Genomic DNA, 22,596 nt, shown 5'->3' with positions numbered 1-22,596 from the left:
CATGGCCACCTTTCTACTTCCCCCAATCATTGTACTTCTTTGCACCCTCCCCACATTATTATTTTGTCAGAGGCACAAGAAAGGCTGGAGTGGGAGAAATGATGACTGGGTTGAGATACACTTCATAGGAAAAAGGCAAACGTTTTTCCAGAGCAGTTGGTTTCTGCCCTCCTGGTGCCATTAGATTGTACAGTGACTCCGCTGCCCTTCTGGTTGTGTTCCCCATTTAGCCTTTGCTTTTTAGGAGACTTTAGGGCAACAGTTCTCAACCTGTGGGTCACGACCCCTTTGGCGGTCGAATGACCCTTTCACAGGGGTCGCCTAAGACCATCCTGCATATCAGATATTTACATTACGATTCATAACAGTAGCAACATTACAGTTATGAAGTAGCAACGAAAATAATTTTATGGTTGGGTCACAACGTGAGGAACTGTATTTAAAGGGCCAGAAGGTTGAGAACCACTGCTTTAGGGTCACCCTTAATGATAATTTTATTCCAAACCCCAATCCTAATTTAAAAGTTTAGGACCTACTCTTTCTTAAAGGTTTATTCCACCTCCCCACCCTCCTCCTCCCCCACTTCTTTTAAGTTTTTCCCCAAAAGATGATAACATTTTTGTTGTTGAATATTTTTCTAGGTCTCACAAATCTCTAAATATTAACAAGGGATTCTACATAACAGGTTATGATTCTAAAATCACAGTGAGTTATACTGTAAAAAAAATAATAAACTCTGCATTTTTTAAAAGGCTTGCCTCATACCCTATTGGCCATCCTTCTTCTTTCTACCTTAATATGTTTATTTGTCCTTATTTTTCCAAATTTACCAGAAATTTTATCTCTTGTTCCAGTTTCCTAATTTGGCAAATCTTTGATTAATGGTTCTCACCATAGTAATATGCTATAGTATTGATGATGATATAGTTAGTAATGGCTAATTATTTGTTAGCCACTTACTATGCTAATGCTTTACATTAATTGTCTCATTTAATTCTCACAAAATGCTTACAACTACATACTAATATTGCACCCATTTTTGGATATGAAAAAACAGGGAGGCGTGAAATGATTAAATTAAACTTGTTGGAGATCCTTTAGCTATTGAACTGGATTCAGACCTAGATCAGCTAAGTCTAGCGCCCTCTAGTGCATGCCTGCACATGGCTGTTTTAATTGGTAAATTACGTAGTGGAACATAGCCCTCTTCTCTCACCAGCCTCCCTCCAGTCTTCCGGTCGTGTCCATACCATTTTCTGCAGTCGGTTGTATCACATTAGGGATAATTATGTCACATAGAGCTAGAAGGATGGATCGTAAATAAATGAGAAAAAAACAAACATGCTAACAAGTTTTGTTGTTTTTTTAACCCTACATTTCAGGATTGACTGGCTAGGTAGCTTAGCAATTTGGTATTATCTCATACTGATGATTTCAAAGGAAAAAGTAAGAACTAGTCTAACTACTAGTAAAACTTGGCAAATAAAACTAGAAGCTGACAGTTGAAGGGAATAAAAGGCAACACTCGAATTTGCCTAACAGCCTGATAAATGCGCAAAAATACCCGGAAGATAAAAGAGAAAAGTTACCGAAAGAAAACTGTGGATACATGAATAAATCATATTTTTACTTCACAATAAAGTCTGTCCTTATTGCCGGTCACTGATGGAAACATGGTGAAGTAAGCCTGGCTCTCAGCAAGCACTTGGACTTTGCAGAACAAGCCCTGAGAGCACAGAATGAAATTTCTTGAGGCATTCTATCCAAGCCTATCACCTGGGAAGTTGAAGGTGTCTTCTGGGGCCATGGAAATCCCAACAGCTTGTTTGAGAAATTGTACTTGGAATGGACAATTGCAAACAGGTGCTCTGTCCTGGCCTTCCCTTCTAAGATCTCACAATTGTCCTTTTACAAGAGAGGCTGGGTTTAAAAGTCCCAGTTTCACCACTGATTCATTTTACTTATTTCTCTCCAGCACTGAACTCCTCTGAGCTTTATTTTTCACATATATAAAATAGAATAATGTATACCTCATTGGATAATTTTGAGAATTAAGTGAAATAACACTTATTGTCTGGCATGCAGTTGATGCTTAATACATGTCAGCTTTTTTCTTCTGCTTATAAAATGCTATTTTGAAGGGAAAGTAAAGTAAATGAAGTGAAGTCATTTCGTTATAAATTACTGGATCAGAAAAACGGGTTTTTGTCTCTTGCTCTTGGAAAATTTTATGCATAATCTCTCACTGAAGCTCCTGACTGGGGTGGGGAGGGGAATGAAATTCAGTTTGATTAATGAAAGCTCTTGGAAGGCAGTTTTTAAACTGTGTGAAGCTAGGTTAAATGGGAGCCAAGTGGGGCCATTTCCGGGGGTTTGGGAGGTGAAGCAATTTGTTTTTGCACTTTATCAGTTCTTTTACTCTTTTAATCTCATTTCTAGTCCCTCAGGTTCCATAATAAAGTCTTCCGTATTATACATTTTTATTAAACATCTTTTTTGGCTCTAATTTGCATTTCAGATAATATAACAAAATGTATGCATTTCAAATATTCACTGCATAACTGTGATTAGAACATGTAATCCCTCAAAAGATGTTAATTATAATTTATATTCATCCTGAATTTAATTAAGTGAGTTGGGGATTAGAAAGTAGATGTAAGGAGTAGTTAAGGGAATACATTTTTAAAAGCAACCATATTTTTTGTAAAAAAATAATGTAAACCTTTTTAGCTTTAAGGTTAGATAGATAAGGAAAATACAGAAGACAAGGGGAGGAATCAGGTTAAAGGACATGTTGAAAAATCTTAAAACTATGTTCACAATTTGGGCCTTGAATTTAAGCTAATTATGGTTGAAAAAGGAGGGCTGGTTGCAGTAACTTTCTCATTTATATTCTTAGAGTCTTTCAGTACATGTTAGCTCACTTGGTGTCTAATAAAGACTTCAGTTCAACTGAAATTTTAAGACCTACAGAGAGTGACTGGGAAGGAAGTGGCAACAGCGGTCTCTCAATCCAGCTGATATCTGATGCTTCAGTCTTCCTTACAATATCCTGGCCAGGGGGATGTTTTATGAATAATTAAATGTAATAGCACTTTGAGCAGAGATAATTCACATTTAAGCAGTGTTTGTCTGTGGTAAAATTTTATTCTTAAATTTTTTTAGGAACATGTTTTCAATCCATTTTAAGATGATCTAAACATAGTTTTAAAGGTAAAGGTTATTTTTTAAGTCATTTATTTATTTTCAAATGTGTCTAGAAGAAGAAAATACTTATTTTATAAACCTATTTTGAATGAGTCATGCCATAAATCATAAATGTAATGCACAAACCACAGAGAGAGAGAGAGAGAGAGAGAGAGAGAACGCATGTTGTGTTAGTTAAACACACTGGCTACCTAGCTACCTAATATTTTATTGGTCTCCATAAATGGATAATTTTTTTTAAATTTCAGTCTTTTGAAATATTCTCTCAGTAGAAATATTTCATGTGAAAATTCAGGTGGTCTTTGCTTCATAAGAAATTGAGCTTCCTTTAAAAAAGTGCTATTGTAAGTAGGTAAAGGAATACATTTTTTAAGTGAGTAAATAATAAACTCTGTTTCAAAGGAAATAAAAAACTCTGTTTTTACCTAAGATATTCTCTGAGGCTCTAAGTATTTAAACCCTCATTCATTTTGCTTGGAACCTAAAATCATTCCACATAATTGTCCTCATTTGTAATTTAATTTCCCCCAAATGACTGCTTTAATAATGACTGTCATGGTTTCTTTTTCTAATAACAGAAAGTATTGTCATTCTTAATAAAATGACTTTTTGGGGGTAAGGGGGGTTAGGTTCACATTATCACATAAACATAGTTTTTGGCCAATGGCATATCAAAGGAAAAGATTAGTCTTCATTCACTGTCCATCTCCTAGTCACAAGTAATATTCCAGAATGACTAAAAAATTTTATATTATGGTGCTGATTGAAATTTTTTAATAACTTAAGTTTCATATCATAAAATCTGCATTTTTTAGTGAATAATCTAGAAAATATAGAAACAAAGAAATAAAAACAAAGAAACAAAACAAATACCATAATCCCACTGGAAAGGCCAGAGTTGGAGAAATGATGACTGGGTTCAGATACACTTGAGATATTACTAGTATATGTGTATCTTCAAGACCTTTTTATCTAAACATATGTTTAATAAAATGAAATCATATATTTCATACTGTTTTATATTTCTATTTGTCCACTTAACAATATATTGTGAACATGTCTTGTAGTGTTCTACAACATTCTTTATTAATGCTTATTATTCTCATGTGTGGATGTACAATGATGTACTTCATTCCTGGATGAGTTTGCTATTATAGAATAGCTAGAGGCTTGGCACACAAAATTTGTGTGCAGGTACGGTCCCTAGGCCTGGCCTGTGATCAGGGCCCCGTCCCCTGCCGCCACCCTCCCCTGGTTCCCTGTTTGCCATCAGGCAATCGGAACCTGCCAGCTGCGGGAAAGAACTAAGAGATTGGCTGTTCCCGCCTGCTTGCTGGCCCCACCCCCCTCTGTGTGTGGGGTGACTGGCGAGGCGGGGCCTTGGCTTGGTGCCGCCCACATCCCCCACCACCCACCTCTGGTTCCCCGTTCTCCATCGGACAATTGGAGCCTGTCGGCTGGGGTGAGGGACCGAGACGTGGTCAGTGCACCTAATAGTGACAGGTCGAGTGGTCGTTCTGCTGTTAGGGTCAATTTGCATATTACCCTTTTATTATATAGGACTAGAGGCCCGGTGCACAAAAATTTGTGCACTGGGGGGGGGGGAGGGGGTTCCCTCAGCCTGGCCTGTGCCCTCTCGCAGTCTGGGACCCCTCGGGAGATAACGCCCTGCTGGCTTAGGCCTGCTCCTGGGTGGCAGAGGGCAGGCCCAATCCCTAGGTGCAGCCCCTGGTCGGGCTCAGAGCAGGGCCGATTGGGGAGTTGGGGCGCTGCCCCCTGTTATGCACAGAGCAGGGCGGATTGGGAGGTTGCGATGCCAGCCTCAGTCACGCTCAGGGTAGGGCCGATTGGGGGGTTGGGGCACCGCCCCCTGTCACACTCAAGGCAGGGTCGATGGGGAGGTTGCGGTGCCACCCCCTGTCACACACAGAGCAGGGCGGATCAAGGGGTTGGGGCTCCGCCCTCTATCACCCACAGAGCAGGGCCTATCAGGGGGTTGGGGCGCCCCACTGTCACACTCAGGGCAGGGCCGATGGGGAGGTTATGGCTCTACCCCATCACACACAGAGCAGGGCCTGTGGGGGGGAGGGGGTTGGGGCGCCGCCCTCTATCACCCACAGAGCAGGGCCGATCAGGGGGTTGGGGTGCCGCACCCTGTCACACACAGAGCCACAGGGCGATCAGGGGGTTGGGGAGCTCCCCCGTATCAGGCACAGAGCAGAGCTAATCAGGAGGTTGGGGTGCCTTCCCCTGTCACGAACAGAGCAGGGCAGATAGGGAGGTTGTGGCCCCGCCCCCTGTCACACACAGAGCCGCAGGGCGATCGGGGATTTAGGCCTCCGCTGCTGAAAGCCGGTATCTGGTTTGTTTCAGTTCTATAATCGAAACAATGTATAACTCCAGCTCTGAGATCCGGGCTCTCTGAGAGCAGTTTTCTGGGGTTTTGTTTAGCTTCTATATTTGTTACAATGTTTCAGACTGCAGGCTCAGAGGCCCACAAAGCAGGCGGGGAACGTTGGTTTCCTCCGTCACTGAAGCAAGCAAGCCTCATGTTAGTTTCAAGCTGCCTGGCTGCTGGCCGCCATCTTGGCTGGCAGTTAATTTGCATATCGCCCTGCTTAGCCAATGGGAAGGGTAGCGGTTGTACGCCAATTACCATGTTTCTCTTTTATTAGATAGGATGCTGTGATGAAAGTTATATTAGCTAAATCTTTTTTGGATCTGTATTCTTTGTTGTTGTTGTTGTTAATCCTCACCCTAGGATATTCTTTCCATTGATTTTTAGAGAGTGGAAGGGAGGGAGGAAGGGGGAGAAAGAGAGAGAAAGAGAGAGAAATACCGAGGTAAGGGAGACACATCAATTGGTTGCCTCCCATATGCACCACAACTGGGGTGGGGATTGAACCTGCAACCTAGATACATGCCCTTGACCGGGATTGAACTCGAGACCCTTACGTGTGTGGGACAACACTAACCATCAAGCAACACTGGTGAGGGCTGTATTCTTTTCTTAAATAGACTTTTTAACGTGAAATTGGTGGGCCAAGGGGTATGTATGATATTTTTAAAGTTTTGCTGCTTACTGTGACATTTCCAGCAAGATTATAAAGGGTGTGCAAGGACCTTTTCCCAGAACTCTTATCAATCATATTCATTATTATGATATTTTAAAATCTTTGCTCATTTGATAGTTTCCTCCCCACACTACTTTTATGTTCTCAATGCAGGTTGGTCCCTGTTGTAAAGATGAGGAAGTCACATACTATTTTATAGAAAAGTGAATTTTGACATTTTAATTACATCTCCCACCCCTAATTTTTGTTGCTCCTATGTGAGTAAAATCTAGAGGGGAACATTTAAAAAGTTACTTTATTTCTTTATTTTACTTCAACCCAAATAAATATTCATTGTGGTTGCTGAATGCATTGTTTAACTTGGTCTCTATCCATGTTATAAATGGTGCCTGGAGAAGAATCTGGGGACAAGACCTTTCGGTTTGTGTGTGTGTGTGTGTGTGTTTTAAATCACATCTTAAGATCTTGGAGAATCTGAACTTAAGACTGTTTGGACTATTGTTATTACAGTGAAACCTTTGAGAGTATCTTCTCGGGTAATTTCTTTAGAGAAAGTCACTTATAGATATAAAACGTTTGACCAGAAGAAAGCCTCAGGTTGTCAGAGTTACTTACACACCGTTGTTCAGCTGGGCCTCTTTATTAAATCATCTCTTGGCAGTCCATTAGTTGTGGTGTTATAGCTATTGCATGGGCCTCTAAGCTAATATACCTTCAATCACTAACAGAAGGATAACCTTAATAAAAATTTGAAGTCGATTTAGTGCTTCACTGCTTGCTGACTAGTGTTTTACGTTTTAGTGTGTCTGTACAATTTCCGTTCCGTGTATTTTTGATATTCACATATATCTTATCCACGTAGTCTATTAGAGTCCAATAAAGATTAATGGCCTAGAGAAGGAAGACTGGGAGCTCTTCCTTATCATCCTGACTCGGCTGCTGCCAGAAACTGTGTGATTGTGAGCAAGTCACTTCCCACACTGAGCTGCTTCCAGTTGTTATTTGTAAGATTAGGAAGCTGGGGAGGCGCTCTCTCATATTTCTTCCTGTGTTACTCTATTATTTGTAGAAAATTTAAATTATATTCGTCTGAGTGTAATACATTGAAACTTTTTTTTTAACCTCAGCTAAGCTTTTATAAGAAATAAAAAGAATTGCTCTATTTGGCCCCCTATAAAAATTTGAGTAACTAAAATAAAAAAAAAAGAAAAGCCACATTATTTAATAGAAAATAATACAGTAGAAAGCTCACTTAATGCCAATTAACTTTAAAAGGAAAATTGCTATGTAGTAGTAATTACTGAAAAATATGTTTAATTTTTATTTTAAAAAATGAAATGAAATTATGAAAATAAGCTTGTTTTGTAATTCAGTCCATAAAATTCCAGTTATATTATAACTATTTACTAATTCTTGGTGTGAATGAAGAAAGAATCAGTTATTATTTTGGAGGGTGGGGAATCATTGTAGTGTTCCTAAGAAAATTGTATGATGACATGATGTCACAATTCTCCCTCCTATTTATTTTTACAAAACAATCATAAATATACAAATTTGCAAAAAGAATTTAGGCATCTTCAATTTTTACAGGTATTCTCATTTAAATATATATTCTGGCCCTACCAGGTTTGGCTCAGTGGGTAGAACGTCAGCTGTGGACTGGAGGGGCCTGGGTTTGATTCTGGTCAAGGGCATGTACCTGGGTTGCAGGCTCCTCTGTATCTGGGTTGCAGGCTCCTCCCCGCCTGGGCCCTGGTCAGGGCGTGTGCAGGAGGCAGCCAATCCATGTGTTTCTCTCACATCAATATTTCTTTCTGTCTTCCCCTCTCTCTATTATTCTCTCTAAAAATCAGTGGAAAAATATCCTCAGGTGAGGATTAAAAAAATTATATATATATATTCTATGTGCTAGAGCAGTGGTTCTCAACCTTCCTAATGCTGCAACCCTTTAATACAGTTCCTCATGTTGTGGTGACCCCCAACCATAAAATTATTTTTGTTGCTACTTCATAACTGTAATTTTGCTACTGTAAAAAATATGTAATTATATATGTGTTTTCCAATGGTCTTAGGCGACCCCTGTGAAAGGGTTGTTCGATCCCCAAAGGGGTCGCGACCCACAGATTGAGAACCGCTGTGCTAGAGGGTGGTAGTAGCCAGGGAGAGGTCAATGGGGGAAAAAGGAGACGCATGTAATACTTTAAACAATAAAGAATTAAAAAAAAAATACACATACACACAGACACACACACATATTCAGATTAATTTCTTTTCAAGCACTTATATTGTCAGTTTTTTTTTTCTTGTCATTGTCTTTGCTCTGATTTCATTGACTCAATGAAACCCTGCATCTTCTGTAGGACTTACGTTATATTTAGCAACTTATTTGCATTTTGTTTGTAATGTATTATCAGGTGCTTAACTGTACCATCTGTGAGAGTAAACCAACCAAAACTGAAGTACAGAGGTAGATATTATTGTGAAATAGTTTGGGTCTGAGTGCGGGAAGGGAAAATGCTTTCCTGGGAATCATTTTAGAAATGATCAGTTCATTAGTGAACCTTCTCCTGTGATGACATCTCTTGTTTCCATGTACAGCCTAAGTTCTTCAGGGACTTGGAAGATGAATAGTTGTATAGTTGACCCTTGAACAGTGTGAGTGCTAGGGGCAGTGCCCCTCCCCCTTCAACGCACCCCCCCCCCTGCAATAAAAAATCTACTTATATCTTTTGACTCCCCAAAAACTTAACTACTGATAGCCTATTGTTGACTGCAAGCCTTAACATAATCAGTCTATTAACACATATTTTGTATTGTATGTTATATGTATTATATACTGTATTCTTACAATAAAGCTGGACAAAAGATGTTATTAAGAAAATCATAAGAGAAAATACATTTACAGTATTTATTGAAAAATAATCCACTATAAATCGACCCACATAGTTCAAACCCATGTTGTTCAAGGGGTGACTGTATAATGAAGGCTTGCTGGGTCTTACTTAATATGGTACTTTATATCTTTGTAGGATACCCAGGGATTTTTATATTTTCCATCTCATTTAATCCTAAGAAAAATTTATGAAGTGGATGCAGTTATTCCCATTGAGTAAAATGAAGAAACTGAGATTTAAAGAGTTTTCACAGCTGAGTATGTGACGAAGTTGTTTTGAAATCAGCTCTTCTGACTTCATCAGTGTTTTTCTAGTATTTCACAGGTGCATCTGTGAAGATTTTAAATTAAAATAGTTTATTTGACATGAAATCTTTATCATCTTTTAAAAAGTATAAAAGGAGGTTGTATTTTTTTAATGTCCCATAAGGCCATAGAGCAGGGGTGGGCAAACTTTTTGACTCGAGGGCCACAATGGGTTCTTAAACTGGACCGGAGGGCCGGAACAAAAGCATGGATGGAGTGTTTGTGTGAACTAATATAAATTCAAAGTAAACATCATTACATAAAAGGGTACGGTCTTTTTTTTTTAGTTTTATTCATTTCAAACGGGCCGGATCCGACCCGCGGGCCGTAGTTTGCCCACGGCTGCCATAGAGTCTTAAGTATCCACAATATGTAACTAAGACATTTTTACAAATTATAAACAGAGCTCTGAATCTTAAGCTTTCATAGGTAGTAAGTAGTAATAGTAACTATAGTTATTCTTTGTTTTTATTAAAGACATTAATATTTACTTATTGACATTTCTGTGTAAACATCAAAACCAAGTAAATATGAAAAAAGCTAAATCATAATGTCACATTTTTCTACTATTTGTTTACTTTTACAATTTTATGATTTTAAAAAGTCAGGTTTATGGATGTATTATTTGCAGAAAGTAAAATTCACCCTTTAAAAGTAGTTTGATTAGTTTTGGAAAATATATAAAGAGTATTAACACCGCCACAATAAAAATATAGAACAGCCTCGGCCAGTGTGGCTTTGTTGGGTGGGCACCGTCCCGTCTACCGAAAGGTTGCCAGTTAAATTCCCAGTCAGGGTACCTGCCCGGGTGGAAGGCTCAGTCCCCAGTCGGGGACGTGCAGGAGGCAGCTGGTCCATATTTCACTCATATCAATGATCTCAATGAAAAGTTAATTCAGAAAAGGAAAGGACTTGCTAGTGAAAATGTGATTTAAAATATAAACTTTAAATGTGGAATTCTAAGAGAGATTGTGTAGTCCCTAGTCCTGAAATCATGAAGAATAGGATAGGTTGGTTCTATTTGTTCATGATTTCAATGTAGCCCTGTTATAGGAAAAGTGCCTGGGTTAGATGATGTGCAGAAGTCCACTGCAGTTCTGTGGTAAGATACTGCAGGATCTGTGCTAAGTTATTTCCCAGAAGATGGTGGGAAAGCTATTTTATTGCTAATGAAAAGCAGATGAAAGAGTTATTGCTGAGGGATTGATCCATTGCCCTCTTAAGAAGCTCTGAGATTCCCAGTCCTAATGGATGGAAAAGAGCAGAAATAACAGAGTTAGGTAGCTGGGGTCTAAAATTTGCAAGAAACATTAGATGGTTTGACATAGGTTGTCACTTAGGTTTTGTGGATGTGCTTCTAAACAAAGTGTTAGGGGAATTCTTGGGCAATTTTTCGGTTGGTGTGCTGAGAGCTTAGTTCATGTGTTGGCATTAAATAGAGCGTCCATTAATTGATCAGAGAAGTGCTCCGGGTATATCTCTAGGAGGTATTGAAAAAGGCCATTTTAAAGGAAATTTTAGTAGTTGATTTCTGTGCAGCCATAACACTTTGATCTTATTGATTTTGTATTATAGCCATTATGATGCCTGTCTCCTAGCTCTACACTGTGAGCAGTAGTGTATGGGCATTTATTTTTGTATTCTTAGTGCTTAGCCTTATAAAGTGTTTAATAAATCTCTGTTGAATTAATTAATAATTAAAGGAATATTTATTTTATTCCTTTTCAACAGGAAATTGGAAACCCAAAAGATTGAAAACAATGAAACTTCAGAAATAATTGAAAAATTGGCATTTCAAGATTTCAAGTAGTATATAATATTTTAAGTAGGTTTCATTCAGCTACATCATAGATATTTAAGTGTTTAATATGCTATAAATAAATAGTATGTATTTTTAATTTAATAATTGTTATTCTCAGTTACATATACACTCACGGTTTGTTCCTCTGAGTATTCAGTGTTAATATAACAAGTAAGACTATTTAGGTGGATTCTTTTTGGCATTATCCTCAAATTCACTCAATTTTTAGTCAGACATGGATTGAGCACCTAATATGTGCACAGCATTGTTCAAGGTTTCCCTAAAGATTAAAGAGAGAACCTTTAAAATGTTAGGAGTACTTAACATAAAACATTTATTGTATGCTTTTTTACTAATAAACACATAATTGGTACAAAACCTTGAAAATAAGGAAAAAGCACACAGGAAAAAATATCCATAATCTCATTACCACAATATAATCACAGTTAGTGTTTTGGTATATGACATTTTTGTATCATATATATACATACAAATATCTGTTAAAAATAAGATGTAAAATAGGCAATGTGGGTATAATAGAGAGGGTATAGGGAATGTCTGGAGATGAGTTCTTCTTGCTTTACCACTAGCCAATATGACCTTGGGAAAAATCCTTCATCTCCCTAGAGTTCTGTTTCTTCATGTATAACGGGCTTGTCATAGTATCTAAGGGCCTTTCCTGCTTGAAAATTCTGATTTCATTGAAATTGAATACCTTTGAAGACTGAGATTTCACAGGAATGAAATTGAAAGTGTGTAGGTCTGTATTCATCTCAGTAATGAGGGAGATTTAAAAATACTACTATAAGTATTTTCTGCTAATAGGTTTTCTTATTATGAACCAGTTATATTTAACATAACACATTTCTCCTGGAACGAGAGCCTCAATCTGAATTGATAAAGTTATTTGAGTTGATAAATACGTTTTTTAGGAAAGTGTGAAAATAATTCTGGTAAGCCTTTAAGTATGCTACCAGAATAAGAAATACGGGATCACCGCTATTTTAAGTACATGGGGTTTTATAAAAAAAGAAGAAGAAGAAGAAGAAAAAAAGCACACCATGGAGAAAATCAAAGCCGCTGTGTTAGTTGATTCTTTTTGCACCTCAAGAAAATTGATTTTGGCTTCCCTCCCCTGCTCCATGCATATTGTGAGCAGTAGATTGGTATGCAAGAAGCATTGTGCATTATGCACCAAAGCTTTAAAAAGTGTTAAAAGATATCTGGTTTGTCTTAGAAGGGTCAGTTTCCACATTAAACAATCTTTGTTGAACAGTTAAGATGTCCTATTACTTTTACTGTTTCATAGTAGGATTTTTTTGTATGCATTTTAACAGTTATTTAAGAGTCCCCATGTGCTTAGAAAGGAATCTGAATATATGTGCCTTTAAAAAAAAAAAGCCTCAGCACAATATAGGTTATTCCATCAATACCATCAAATGACTGGGAGCTGTAGTTGGAACAATATGTAAAAATACAGCTTGTGAAAGATTTCCTTTATTAACTGTCATCATCCGCAGAATATATGTTCAAATAAACGTTGTGTAATAACTAAATTTGAGATTAATAGGCCCCTTAAGAAACAGCGGAGTCATTCAGAATAGTCAGTGAAAAATAGGCTGTAAGACTGTTACATGCACATATTGTCCTGCTTACATGCTCTCTCTGGTGTCATTCCCATTTATCACTGTCGGCAGGCTCTGTTCTCATTAAAACACTCTTGCACAAAAGCAACTTAATTTTCTTAAGAGGAGAAGACACCTGATTCAATTTAGTGCCCAGAAACAGTAACTTGAATATATTTTTTCCTTGCCTGAATTTAGATGAATAGTTATAAACAAGAATAGCCACCCCCAGTTCACTTCAAGATTAAGGATATTAAATAATTTTTTCCATTGGTATCAAGAAATGGACCTTTAGAAAGAGGGAGGAAATGTCGCTTACTCTCAGAAAAGCAGCTAGACGTCATTTACTCCTAACTTGCATATGCATGAACAAGGAGTTGAAGTGGTCATTAAAAAGGTGACTTTTAATGGTACATGTTCTAAAAATAATCTTTCTTTAAATTGGTGAATGCCTTGTAGCAGTATTATAGTCCTCGTTTAGGTTTATTTGTTGAGAAGAAATATTCAACACTCATTTTAGAACAATATTCTACTTTGTAGCCATTGCTGCTTTAAAAACTCGGTAACAAAATAATAGAATCAAATGAAGAGTGCCCCTTTAATGTTGAGCATGGTATATAAACTTGCATTTTAATTGGTGTTCTATATATTTACTTCTGTATTATGGTTCAGGAGTACTTAAGTGTAATAGAGAAATGTATATCTCAAATTTTACTTGTTATGAGATTTATACAGTGAAAATAGTGGTAATTAAATAGTGAATATTAAAATGTCCTAGCAATGAAGATGCTTATCAGAAATCCATTATAATTGCCTTTTAAAGCAAACAGAATAAACTTTTTCCTAATTCTTTAAAAATATTTTGCTTTTCTATGACACTTTGCAAAATGTCTGACAAGTAAAAAGACAATATTATGTTTCCATATTTAATGGAAACCCAAGGATTAGAATTTAATCTTTGATGTCTTTATAGTCTTTTCTTTTTGGAACTGAACCTATGCTTAGAAAGGAAATAAATATTAGGTCAGTTCTTGTGAATCAGAGGCTGAAGTGATATAAATTCACATATTGAGGAACTTTTCTGGGGTAAGACAATGCAGCTTTGATCTCCAAGTTATCACCAATAGTCAGTTTTCTTTTCCATATCTTTCGTGTTATGCCATCGGCAATGGGAACAAGAGCTAGGGCCTGATTAGTCCTTTATTATTTTCTCCCTTGTTTAGGAACAAGATTGTATCAGTTAGGCTTCAAAGAATAGAAAATGAGACTGAAAGTAGCTTCCACAGGCAGGGACTTGTCTCCTTTACCAAGATGGCTGTGGGTAGGGGCACTGGCATTTGTTCTGAGGCTCCATGATGTTAGAGAGGCTGTCTTGGCGTTTCTCTTGGTCTTTCTCTTCTGGTGCAAGATAGCTTTCAGGGCTCTAGGGAGGAAGAAGGGAAGAAAGGCAGGGCCAGAGCCCAACCTCCCTACCTACCCCACCCCAGCCCCATGCCCGGCAAGCCTATATCAATTTATATATATATCTCATTGGCCAGAACTTCGTTGCATGGCAATCCTAGCTTTTCCTTTCTCATGTGAATTTTTTGTGTCTTACTTTTAAAAAATTGTTTCCTTTCCAAAGGCATAAAGATCATTTCTCATAATTTCTTCTTCAAGTTTTACCTTTCAAATCTAGGTCTTTAGTTTATCTAGTATTTTCTTCTTTAGTATATTGTGGAAACTCAGTTTCTCCTCCTTTCCTAACTGCGCTAGAGTGCTGCTGTTGTCCTAGACAGCTTTCTAACATTGTGTGTGCTGTTTGATTGTAAACTCCTGCGGTGGGGCTATTTTATCTGGGAACCCACTTTGGTCTGGATCATGGGAGTGACCTCAGAGACGGTTCGCATTTGCTTCTTTTCTGGCCTCAGGAGTTCCACTGGTCTTCCCAGTACTTTGAATTAATCACGCGTTTGGGGTTCTTGAATCACTTGGGTAGTGTAACTTAAGCCTGTGCTCACCCTTGATGCAGCCTGTGTTCCTTTCTTGACTTTGTAAGTAGAGTCCCTAGTTGCTCTTCCTGAGTGGAATGCCCTTTCTGTTCTGCTCCGCCCGCTGCAGGTCTCATTTCTGGGTCTCACCCGTTGCAGGATGAACCTGTGCTTATTGCTCCGTGGGCTGATCAGCATTCCCTGGAGAGTGCAGAGCCACTCACCTGCTTTCCCTCTCTGGTTTTGACTAACTTCTCTATGTCTGGTACCTTCCTCTGGTTCACTTACACATCCTTCCCCCCTCCCCCCGAGTCCTAGGGAATACAGCACCACGATGCTCCCAGCACTCTCAGGGGGCGCTCTCCTCCTGTGGCAGCCTAGCCAGTACTTTATTCCTTCAGTAAACACCCAGCATGGGACAGCAATGCCATTCTTGCTTTCCGGCAATGTCTCCTGTCCCCACTGTTGGCTCTTTTGAATATACTTTCCCTATCCTCAGCTTGGGAGGTGTGGTGGCAGGTTGGCTTTCTCCCCTAGAGGAGGAAGAAAAAGTCAAAAGACACTCTAGTCCTGGAAATATCCTTTCATTACTCTTCCTCTACAATTTCTAGGTTGTTACCATATAGCCTGCATGTGAAATGGTCCCTGGCCTAGTTTTCATGTCTTTTTTTAAGTACTACATGGATATATATCTTACTTTAGAATAGATACTTACCACACATTCTCAGCTTGGAGCAAGCATTATTAGAAATTCTGAAAGAACCATAAATCTCCCCTTTTAACATTTTGGTGAACCTCATACATTGACTGGGGAAGCAGAGTATGCAGGAGTGAATACTGGAAGTTCCATACATTAACTTGCAGTAGGTTGTTCACGTGTAGTATAAACAATGGATTTCATGTTTGTTTGGTTTTTATTTAGTGCACTGATGAGAGAAGGATAAAGAGGGGTGTTGGACCAGCATTCTGAGTTTTAGATACAGTGTTAGAAGACTGAGAAGACGTGGGTAGGACCTGGCGGTGTTCATATATTTGAAGTGCGGTCATGTGGGGAGGTGGTGTGGAGTGCAGGGGGTCAATGAGGGGAAAAGGGGAGGCATCTGTAATACTCTTAACAATAAAGATAAATTTAAAACATAAAAAATGAAAAGGGGATTAGATATTTACGGAACTGCACAGCATGGCGCATTGTCAGTGCGTGGCAGTAAGGAAGAGGAAGGTTGGGACTTACTGTAAGGTAGAACTTCAGAACATTTAAAAGCAGCCAGCAATGGGAAAGCTTGCTTTTATGAGCCAGAAGACTCTCTGTCGCCTTGTTTTCAGGTTTCTTTTTTAAGTTTACTTTTTTATTTTAAATAATTCCAAGTAGGTTATGAAGAAATGAAGTCATTATTCAACTTGCTCAATTTTCCAAAATAATTTAATAAAGACAAGCTGTACAATATATAATGAAACATTAGTAAAATACCATATATTGGGTAAAATTGGGCTGATACTAAAAGCAATATGTTATCTAAACATGTGTAATATAAAGGAAGCCAATCTACACAGTATTTAAAAACCACCTCAATATGAACTTTTTTCCCCAGTTAGCATTGATCTAATTACCCATCAGATGTGATTACACCAAGGAATACACTTTGCAGGTAGGTTTCATGAGTTCAGTAATGAAAACATTACTGTGCAGGGCATTCAGTTAGCACAAGAAGTATTCATTCATACACTCACCCAATCATTTATTCAGTAATGTGTATTGAAAGTTTTCTATGAGCCAGCTACTCTTCTAAGCACCGAGGATACAATCTTGTACAAATTAGACAAAATTCTTGCTGTAATGGAACATTCTTGTAGAAGGGAATATTCTACTTGGGGAATGGGTAATTAAATTGTTTCTAGCGAAAGAGATCAATGAAATGCTACATTGAAAAATCAGTGAACTGTCTCAGGTGTGGCTTTTCGTAGGCAGAGGAGAGGAAACTCATATCTTAAGAGTCTGCTCATATAATGTGAAGAGTTCTACCTTCAGATAGAATTGTCTTTGGTGGCTCATGTTCCATCTCAGTTCATAGGTTTGTATTATAACAGCCATGTTTGTTATAATACAGAAATAATAGTGGATTTTGGTTTATTTTCAAAACCAGATATTCACGCACTAGAGACACTCCTGGAAGCAGCCCTCGGCTCCTCCTGTGGCCTCTCATCCCCAGGGCAGTGAGGTGCAGGGGCTGGGCAACCCCAGCTTGTCAGGCAGCCAACAGGAGATACCTCTAATGTACAAAGTAGGGATTGCAATCTTAATTTCATTTTAAAATAAAATATTTATTACATTTTAACACAAATTCAAAATGCAAACAATAAATGGCTGACCATCTCCCTGGCCAGATAACCCTTGTGACATATAGAAAAATAACATGTTAGAAACAAAAGCCCAACAGGACAGAAAACAAAATGAAAAGTAAAAAGGACCTTTGCTCAATCCCATTCAAGAAATGTAACCATAGTTAGGAGGGTTTTTAAAAAATATATATATTTTATTGAGTTTTTGGAGAGAGGAAGGGAGAGGGATAGAGAGTTAGAAATATCAATGAGAGAGAAACATCGATCAGCTGCCTCCTGCACACCCCCTACTAGGGATGTGCCCGCAACCAAGGTACATGCCCTTGACTGGAATCGAACCTGGGACCCTTCAGTCTGCAGGCTGATGCTCTATCCACTGAGCCAAACCGGTTAGGGCTTGGAGGGTTTTTTTTTTAATCCCTTTTAGAAAAATGATGTTTTCTTACACACACCTATGTATATGTATGTGTGTGTGTGTGTAAATGTTTACACAATAGGAATATGATGTCGTGATTTATAATCAGAAATACATATTTGGTCTTCATCCTACTTCCTGGCACAGAGCTCCTAAAACCATTGGAATTTCCTAAGGGAAGACAGCAGGCAGTGGTGTTTATTGTTGTTAATTGGGTGATTTTGGGGAAGCCCCTAGCTAACCTAAGGATAGGACTGTTTGCAAGGGGAACTAACCTGTGACTAGAGGTTTGGAACTTTTCCTTTGACTCCCAGAACTCTGGGGAGTAGAAAAGGGCTAGAGATTGGGTTCAGTCACCAATGGCCGATGACTTCATCAGCCAGGTCTATGTAATGAAACCCCAGAGGGAAGGGTTCCAAGAGCTTCCAGGTTGGTGAACACTTGCAGGTGCTGAGTGTGGTGCACTCAGAGAGGGCATGAGCGCTCTGTGCCCTTCCCCATGCCTTGCCCTGTGCCTCCTCCCATCTGGCTTCTCGTGCGTTACGTAAAGCAGTAATCTAGTGAGGAAGCTGGTTTCCTGAGTTCTGTGAGCTGCTCTGGCAAATTAATCAAACTCAAGGAGGGGTTGTGGGAACCTTTGATTTATAGCCAGTTGGCCAGAAGCACAGGTGACAACTTAGACTTGTGATTGACATCCAAAATGGGGGCACTCTTATGGGACTGAGCCCTTAACCTGTGGGAGCTGGCACTAGTTTCAGGTAGATAGTAGCACATTGTGTTGACTTGTAGCACACCTAGCTGATGTCTAAGAATTGCTTTGTGGTGTGGACAAAACCATATTGAAGAAATTACACTGTTTTGAAACTTATTTTTCCACTTTAAATATCACTGTGCTTTCATATCAGTATAGGCCAGTGATGGCGAACCTTTTGAGCTCGGCGTGTCAGCATTTTGAAAAACCCTAACTTAACTCTGGTGCCGTGTCACATATAGAAATTTTTTGATATTTGCAACCATAGTAAAAAAAAAAAAGGCTTATATTTTTGATATTTATTTTATATATTTAAATGCCATTTAACAAAAAAAAAAATCAACCAAAAAAATGAGGTCGCGTGTCACCTCTGACACGCGTGTCATAGGTTCGCCATCACTGGTATAGGCAAATCATCCTCTTAGCTGCAGAATATTCCCTGGTAATGTAGATTTTTTAACTAACTCTATTGTTTTATAGCAGTGGTAGATTTTAAAACATTATTTATGTTACGCATATTTATGTAACTCTATCATAATAGGAAGGTAACAGGAAGCAAAATAGGATGTCAAAGAGATGCTTATGTTGGGTGGGAGACTGAAGTCTGTCATTGCTGTTGCTTGGTTGTAGCCTGGTCAGATTCAGTCTTGTGTCTTCCAGTCCTTGGATTCTGCCGGACACATGGAGTAACTTGGTACAAGAGGTAGACTTGGAATGTTTCTGGGAATTCTACTTATTTCAGCAATCTATAGCAAACATGTAGGAGCTTAGGATGAGCTTCAGCAGATTTCTTCCTTAGAAGACTTCAGTCTGTAGTGGGGCAGGAAGGCAGGGAGGTAGGTCATTTCATTGTGTGGCTGGTGACATGGCAGAGCTATGCTCAGGATGCTGTGGCAGCAGGCATGGGACATGTGTGTGCTGGAGGAGATGATTGCAATCTTCTTGGAAGGACAGTGGCCAAGCTGAGTTGCTGAGATCAGTAGTAGAGAAAGGAGAAAGACACTTCAGGCCAGGGAAGAAAGAGGTAAGAAGACACATGATGAGTTCGGGGAATCACAAGTAGGTTAGTGTTGTAAGGATATAAAATTTGAGGCAGGAAATGAGATCTCTCTCCAGATGGAAATCTGCTTATGGAGAGCCTTGTATATGATACTAAACAGCTGGGCATTCCTCACTAAGTCAAAAGATACACATGTCCCTTATACATCAATTAAATACTCTGAATATTTATCACTCTTCAGAACCTTGGAAAACGTAATTCCTTTATATACTACAAATGCAGGATTGAGACAACTATTAACTTAATTATTTATTAATATTGAGCCCTACATTCTTGGGTTAGTGTTTGATTTTACATGATTCTTCAGAGTACCCAAAGCTTTTCACCAGTGACTGCTTGAGCTCACTGCATGGGAGGACCGAGTGGTAGTGTAGGTGAGTGAGTTCAAATCCATTACTTCTGTCAGAAAAGCAACTAGGAATAAGTGAGCCTGGAGCATCTTTGAGTATCTAAGATATCTCGTCACTGTCATCATCATCATTTTATAAAATGCAGGGAGACAGCCAATCATATGAAATACGTTTCTTGTGTTTGGGTTTAAAAAGAGAACTGGATGGAGTGTGAGTATGGCGATTTGAATAGTAATTGACATTTATTTTACTTGACTTCCAAGCCTTGGTACTTCTAACCATCCATGTTTTGTTTTTGTTCGTTTTTAATGCTAGGCAAAACCGTCAGTTAGCTAGTTTAAGGTTGGGGAAAGGCACTGGAAAGGAGCAAGTTTGGAAGAGAGGAGCTCATAGGGGAAGGCCTCATTCTTTACTAACAATAGAGATCAATCCATTTTAAGCCCAACATGATACCTGGAAATAAACATTGTTTGTGGGGGAGGTGCATTTTTGTAGAAAGGAAGGTAGAGTTCCTTGTTGATCTCACCACAGCTCAATTCTTTCTACTGTTTTACTTCTTTTCCTCCCCCCACATCAAACTTTTTTCCTGAATCACCCATAACGGAACTCCAGGAAGATACATGTATGTTGCTCTAGTTTACCGTTGCCCCCTGCACTGTTTTATTTAGCCGAATCTTTGTTTCTTCCACTGCTCCCTGCACAACATGGAACACCATATGCCGTTGTCCCTGTCATGAAGCAGAGGGTTCCCTGGTCTGTGCCTATGCCTATGTTTATGCCACAGAGGAGGTGTGGTTCAGTGCCATCTTTTATTGATGGGGCCAGCAAAGGAGAAATCTAATGAAATTATCAAAGCTTTGAATTAATTATGAACTTGAACAGGAGCGCTAAGCTCTGTGGAGCCAAGGATCTCATTACCCATGCACTCTCATCGCCTCCTCCTCTGGAGCAGAAGGCATGTCGGCTGCAGCTCCTAGCTCCTGGCTCTGGACTTTGTTCCAACTTGCTAAACTGGCATCGTCTTCTTACTACGAAGTTGCTGCAAGTGTCCATGATGATTAATATAATTCTGCTCTGGATCTTCAGGAAATGTCAATAGGTTTCTCTACCCCTCCTTTTTCCTTTTATTTTCTTTCTTTATCCTTTCTTTCATCAAATTGGATGTTATACAAGTTCCTATCCTTTTTGAATAATAGGAGAAGCTTTTAGGATTCAGGTGTAGCTTCAAGGAATACAGTGGTTGATTTAAAGTTAAGAGCTGTGTTACATCTACTGTGTATTCCCTGGATAATTAGGTAAGCAAAGTCAAATATTTCTTCTTTAAATTTTGAACATCCAATAGAATTTTTTTTGCTTATTTCTACCTTAGAATTAATGGAACCGCAATAACTTCCCTGGTCTTAAGACACTGTTCATTATTTTAATGTGTGTTGTATGGAGGCCACAGATCTCACTCTGCTGGGTGTGTCTCCGAGGACTTAGGCTCCCTGATAGAGAGTAGTTAATGTTTTCTTAATATAATTCTGGTTTTTCACTTCCCAGTTATATGAAATTTCTTATGAATAAATCACCCTCTGATTGTTTTAACTTTAGTAGTAAAATCAATAACAACAAGGTTTCAATTTACTACTGGTGACAATTCTTTGGTACTGTCATATAGGTTCAGAGCATCTCATGCACGCCTTTTCTGCTTGCTTTCGGGACCCATTATTTATGAATTCCTAACCTACAGCTCATCTATCTTAGTAAACTATAGGCCACTGGCAATTTTTGTAAGCAGTGACTAACTTTGCTTTATAGGGTCAATGTTTTAAGATTTTGAATGGTGGGGGATGGGACAATGATAACCTTTGCTTTTGCTTTTCCTATTCACCTTCAGCGAGTTTTTCCCCCCATTTATTTTCTCTATAGGCAGCAGCAATATTTAATTCAGCCTTTGGGAGTTTTCTGGTAAGTAAACATGGTTTAACTTGTCTATTAAAACTTTTGTTGTGATATTATTTGTATGAAAGATTTAGTGAAATTGGGCTTCTTTTACTGTTTAGTTATATATAAAAGTGTTTTAATTTTTTTATGCTCCATTATTCGTAACTGGGAGAAAATTAGTTAATAAAGAAAAATTTATCTTACAAATTGGGGACTTGGGTTTAATATTCCATTTAATGGATTCATGGAATCAATTAAAACACTATGTGTCTCCTTATAGAGGTTATGTCAATATATTGATCATTTAATGAGGTCTTTTAGATTATATATTTTGTATCATGGGACTGAGGATTTTGAAAAGGAAACATGACCCAGCTGGTCAGAAAGGGAATGCTAATTTACTTGTTGACATGTCATTTATTTTGTACATTTCATTGTCAAAGAAGCTACTATCTTGGTTTCTTCTGAGAAATCTATGTGAAAAAGTTGAAATGGGGAAATTAATGAGTAATTTGCAAGAAAATGAAATATTTTTTGACAGGCAGACTATAAATTCTATGTAAAAATAGTTCAGCTTTCATAAGTAGAACCAATATAATGATAAGGACAATACTATTTTATCATTTTTAATCATTTTTAAATAGATGATGTAATAAAGACTTGTTATGAAAGAATGAGAAAGAAGCTGAATTTTCTGTTAATTGAATATTTTTACTTATATCTTCCCTAAAACTATGCTGAATTCATGGAAATAAATTAGAAACTTTCTTTTTAGGTACATAACTTATTAGCAGATATGTAGTACAAATAATTGAGATTAGAATCAGTGGAGTGTAAACTGGTTCATGAGTCTAGGCAAAATATCAATTGCTTCTGTATAA

The 22,596-nt window shown here is 38.3% G+C and overlaps 1 protein-coding gene across 4 annotated transcripts in view; it reads left to right on the top strand.

The window, feature by feature from the left end:
• The window catches only part of SLC10A7 (solute carrier family 10 member 7), a 194,909-nt gene that overhangs the window by 46,086 nt on the left and 126,227 nt on the right, over nt 1-22,596 (top strand). For 3 of the 4 annotated variants that reach the window (XM_036312951.1, XM_036312949.1, XM_036312952.1), the window contains exon 5: nt 21,701-21,739. The exons of the other annotated variant lie outside the window; for it this stretch is intronic. In XM_036312951.1, the coding sequence (XP_036168844.1) occupies nt 21,701-21,739 (39 nt within the window). The remainder of the gene's footprint in view (nt 1-21,700; nt 21,740-22,596) is intronic. 4 annotated transcript variants of the gene reach the window in all.

The sequence above is a fragment of the Myotis myotis genome, unplaced genomic scaffold (assembly GCF_014108235.1).
Source record: "Myotis myotis isolate mMyoMyo1 unplaced genomic scaffold, mMyoMyo1.p scaffold_m19_p_6, whole genome shotgun sequence".
NCBI lineage: Eukaryota > Metazoa > Chordata > Mammalia > Chiroptera > Vespertilionidae > Myotis > Myotis myotis.
The sequence above is the reverse complement of the archived record's forward strand: the minus strand, read 5'-3'. Positions and strand labels throughout refer to the sequence as shown.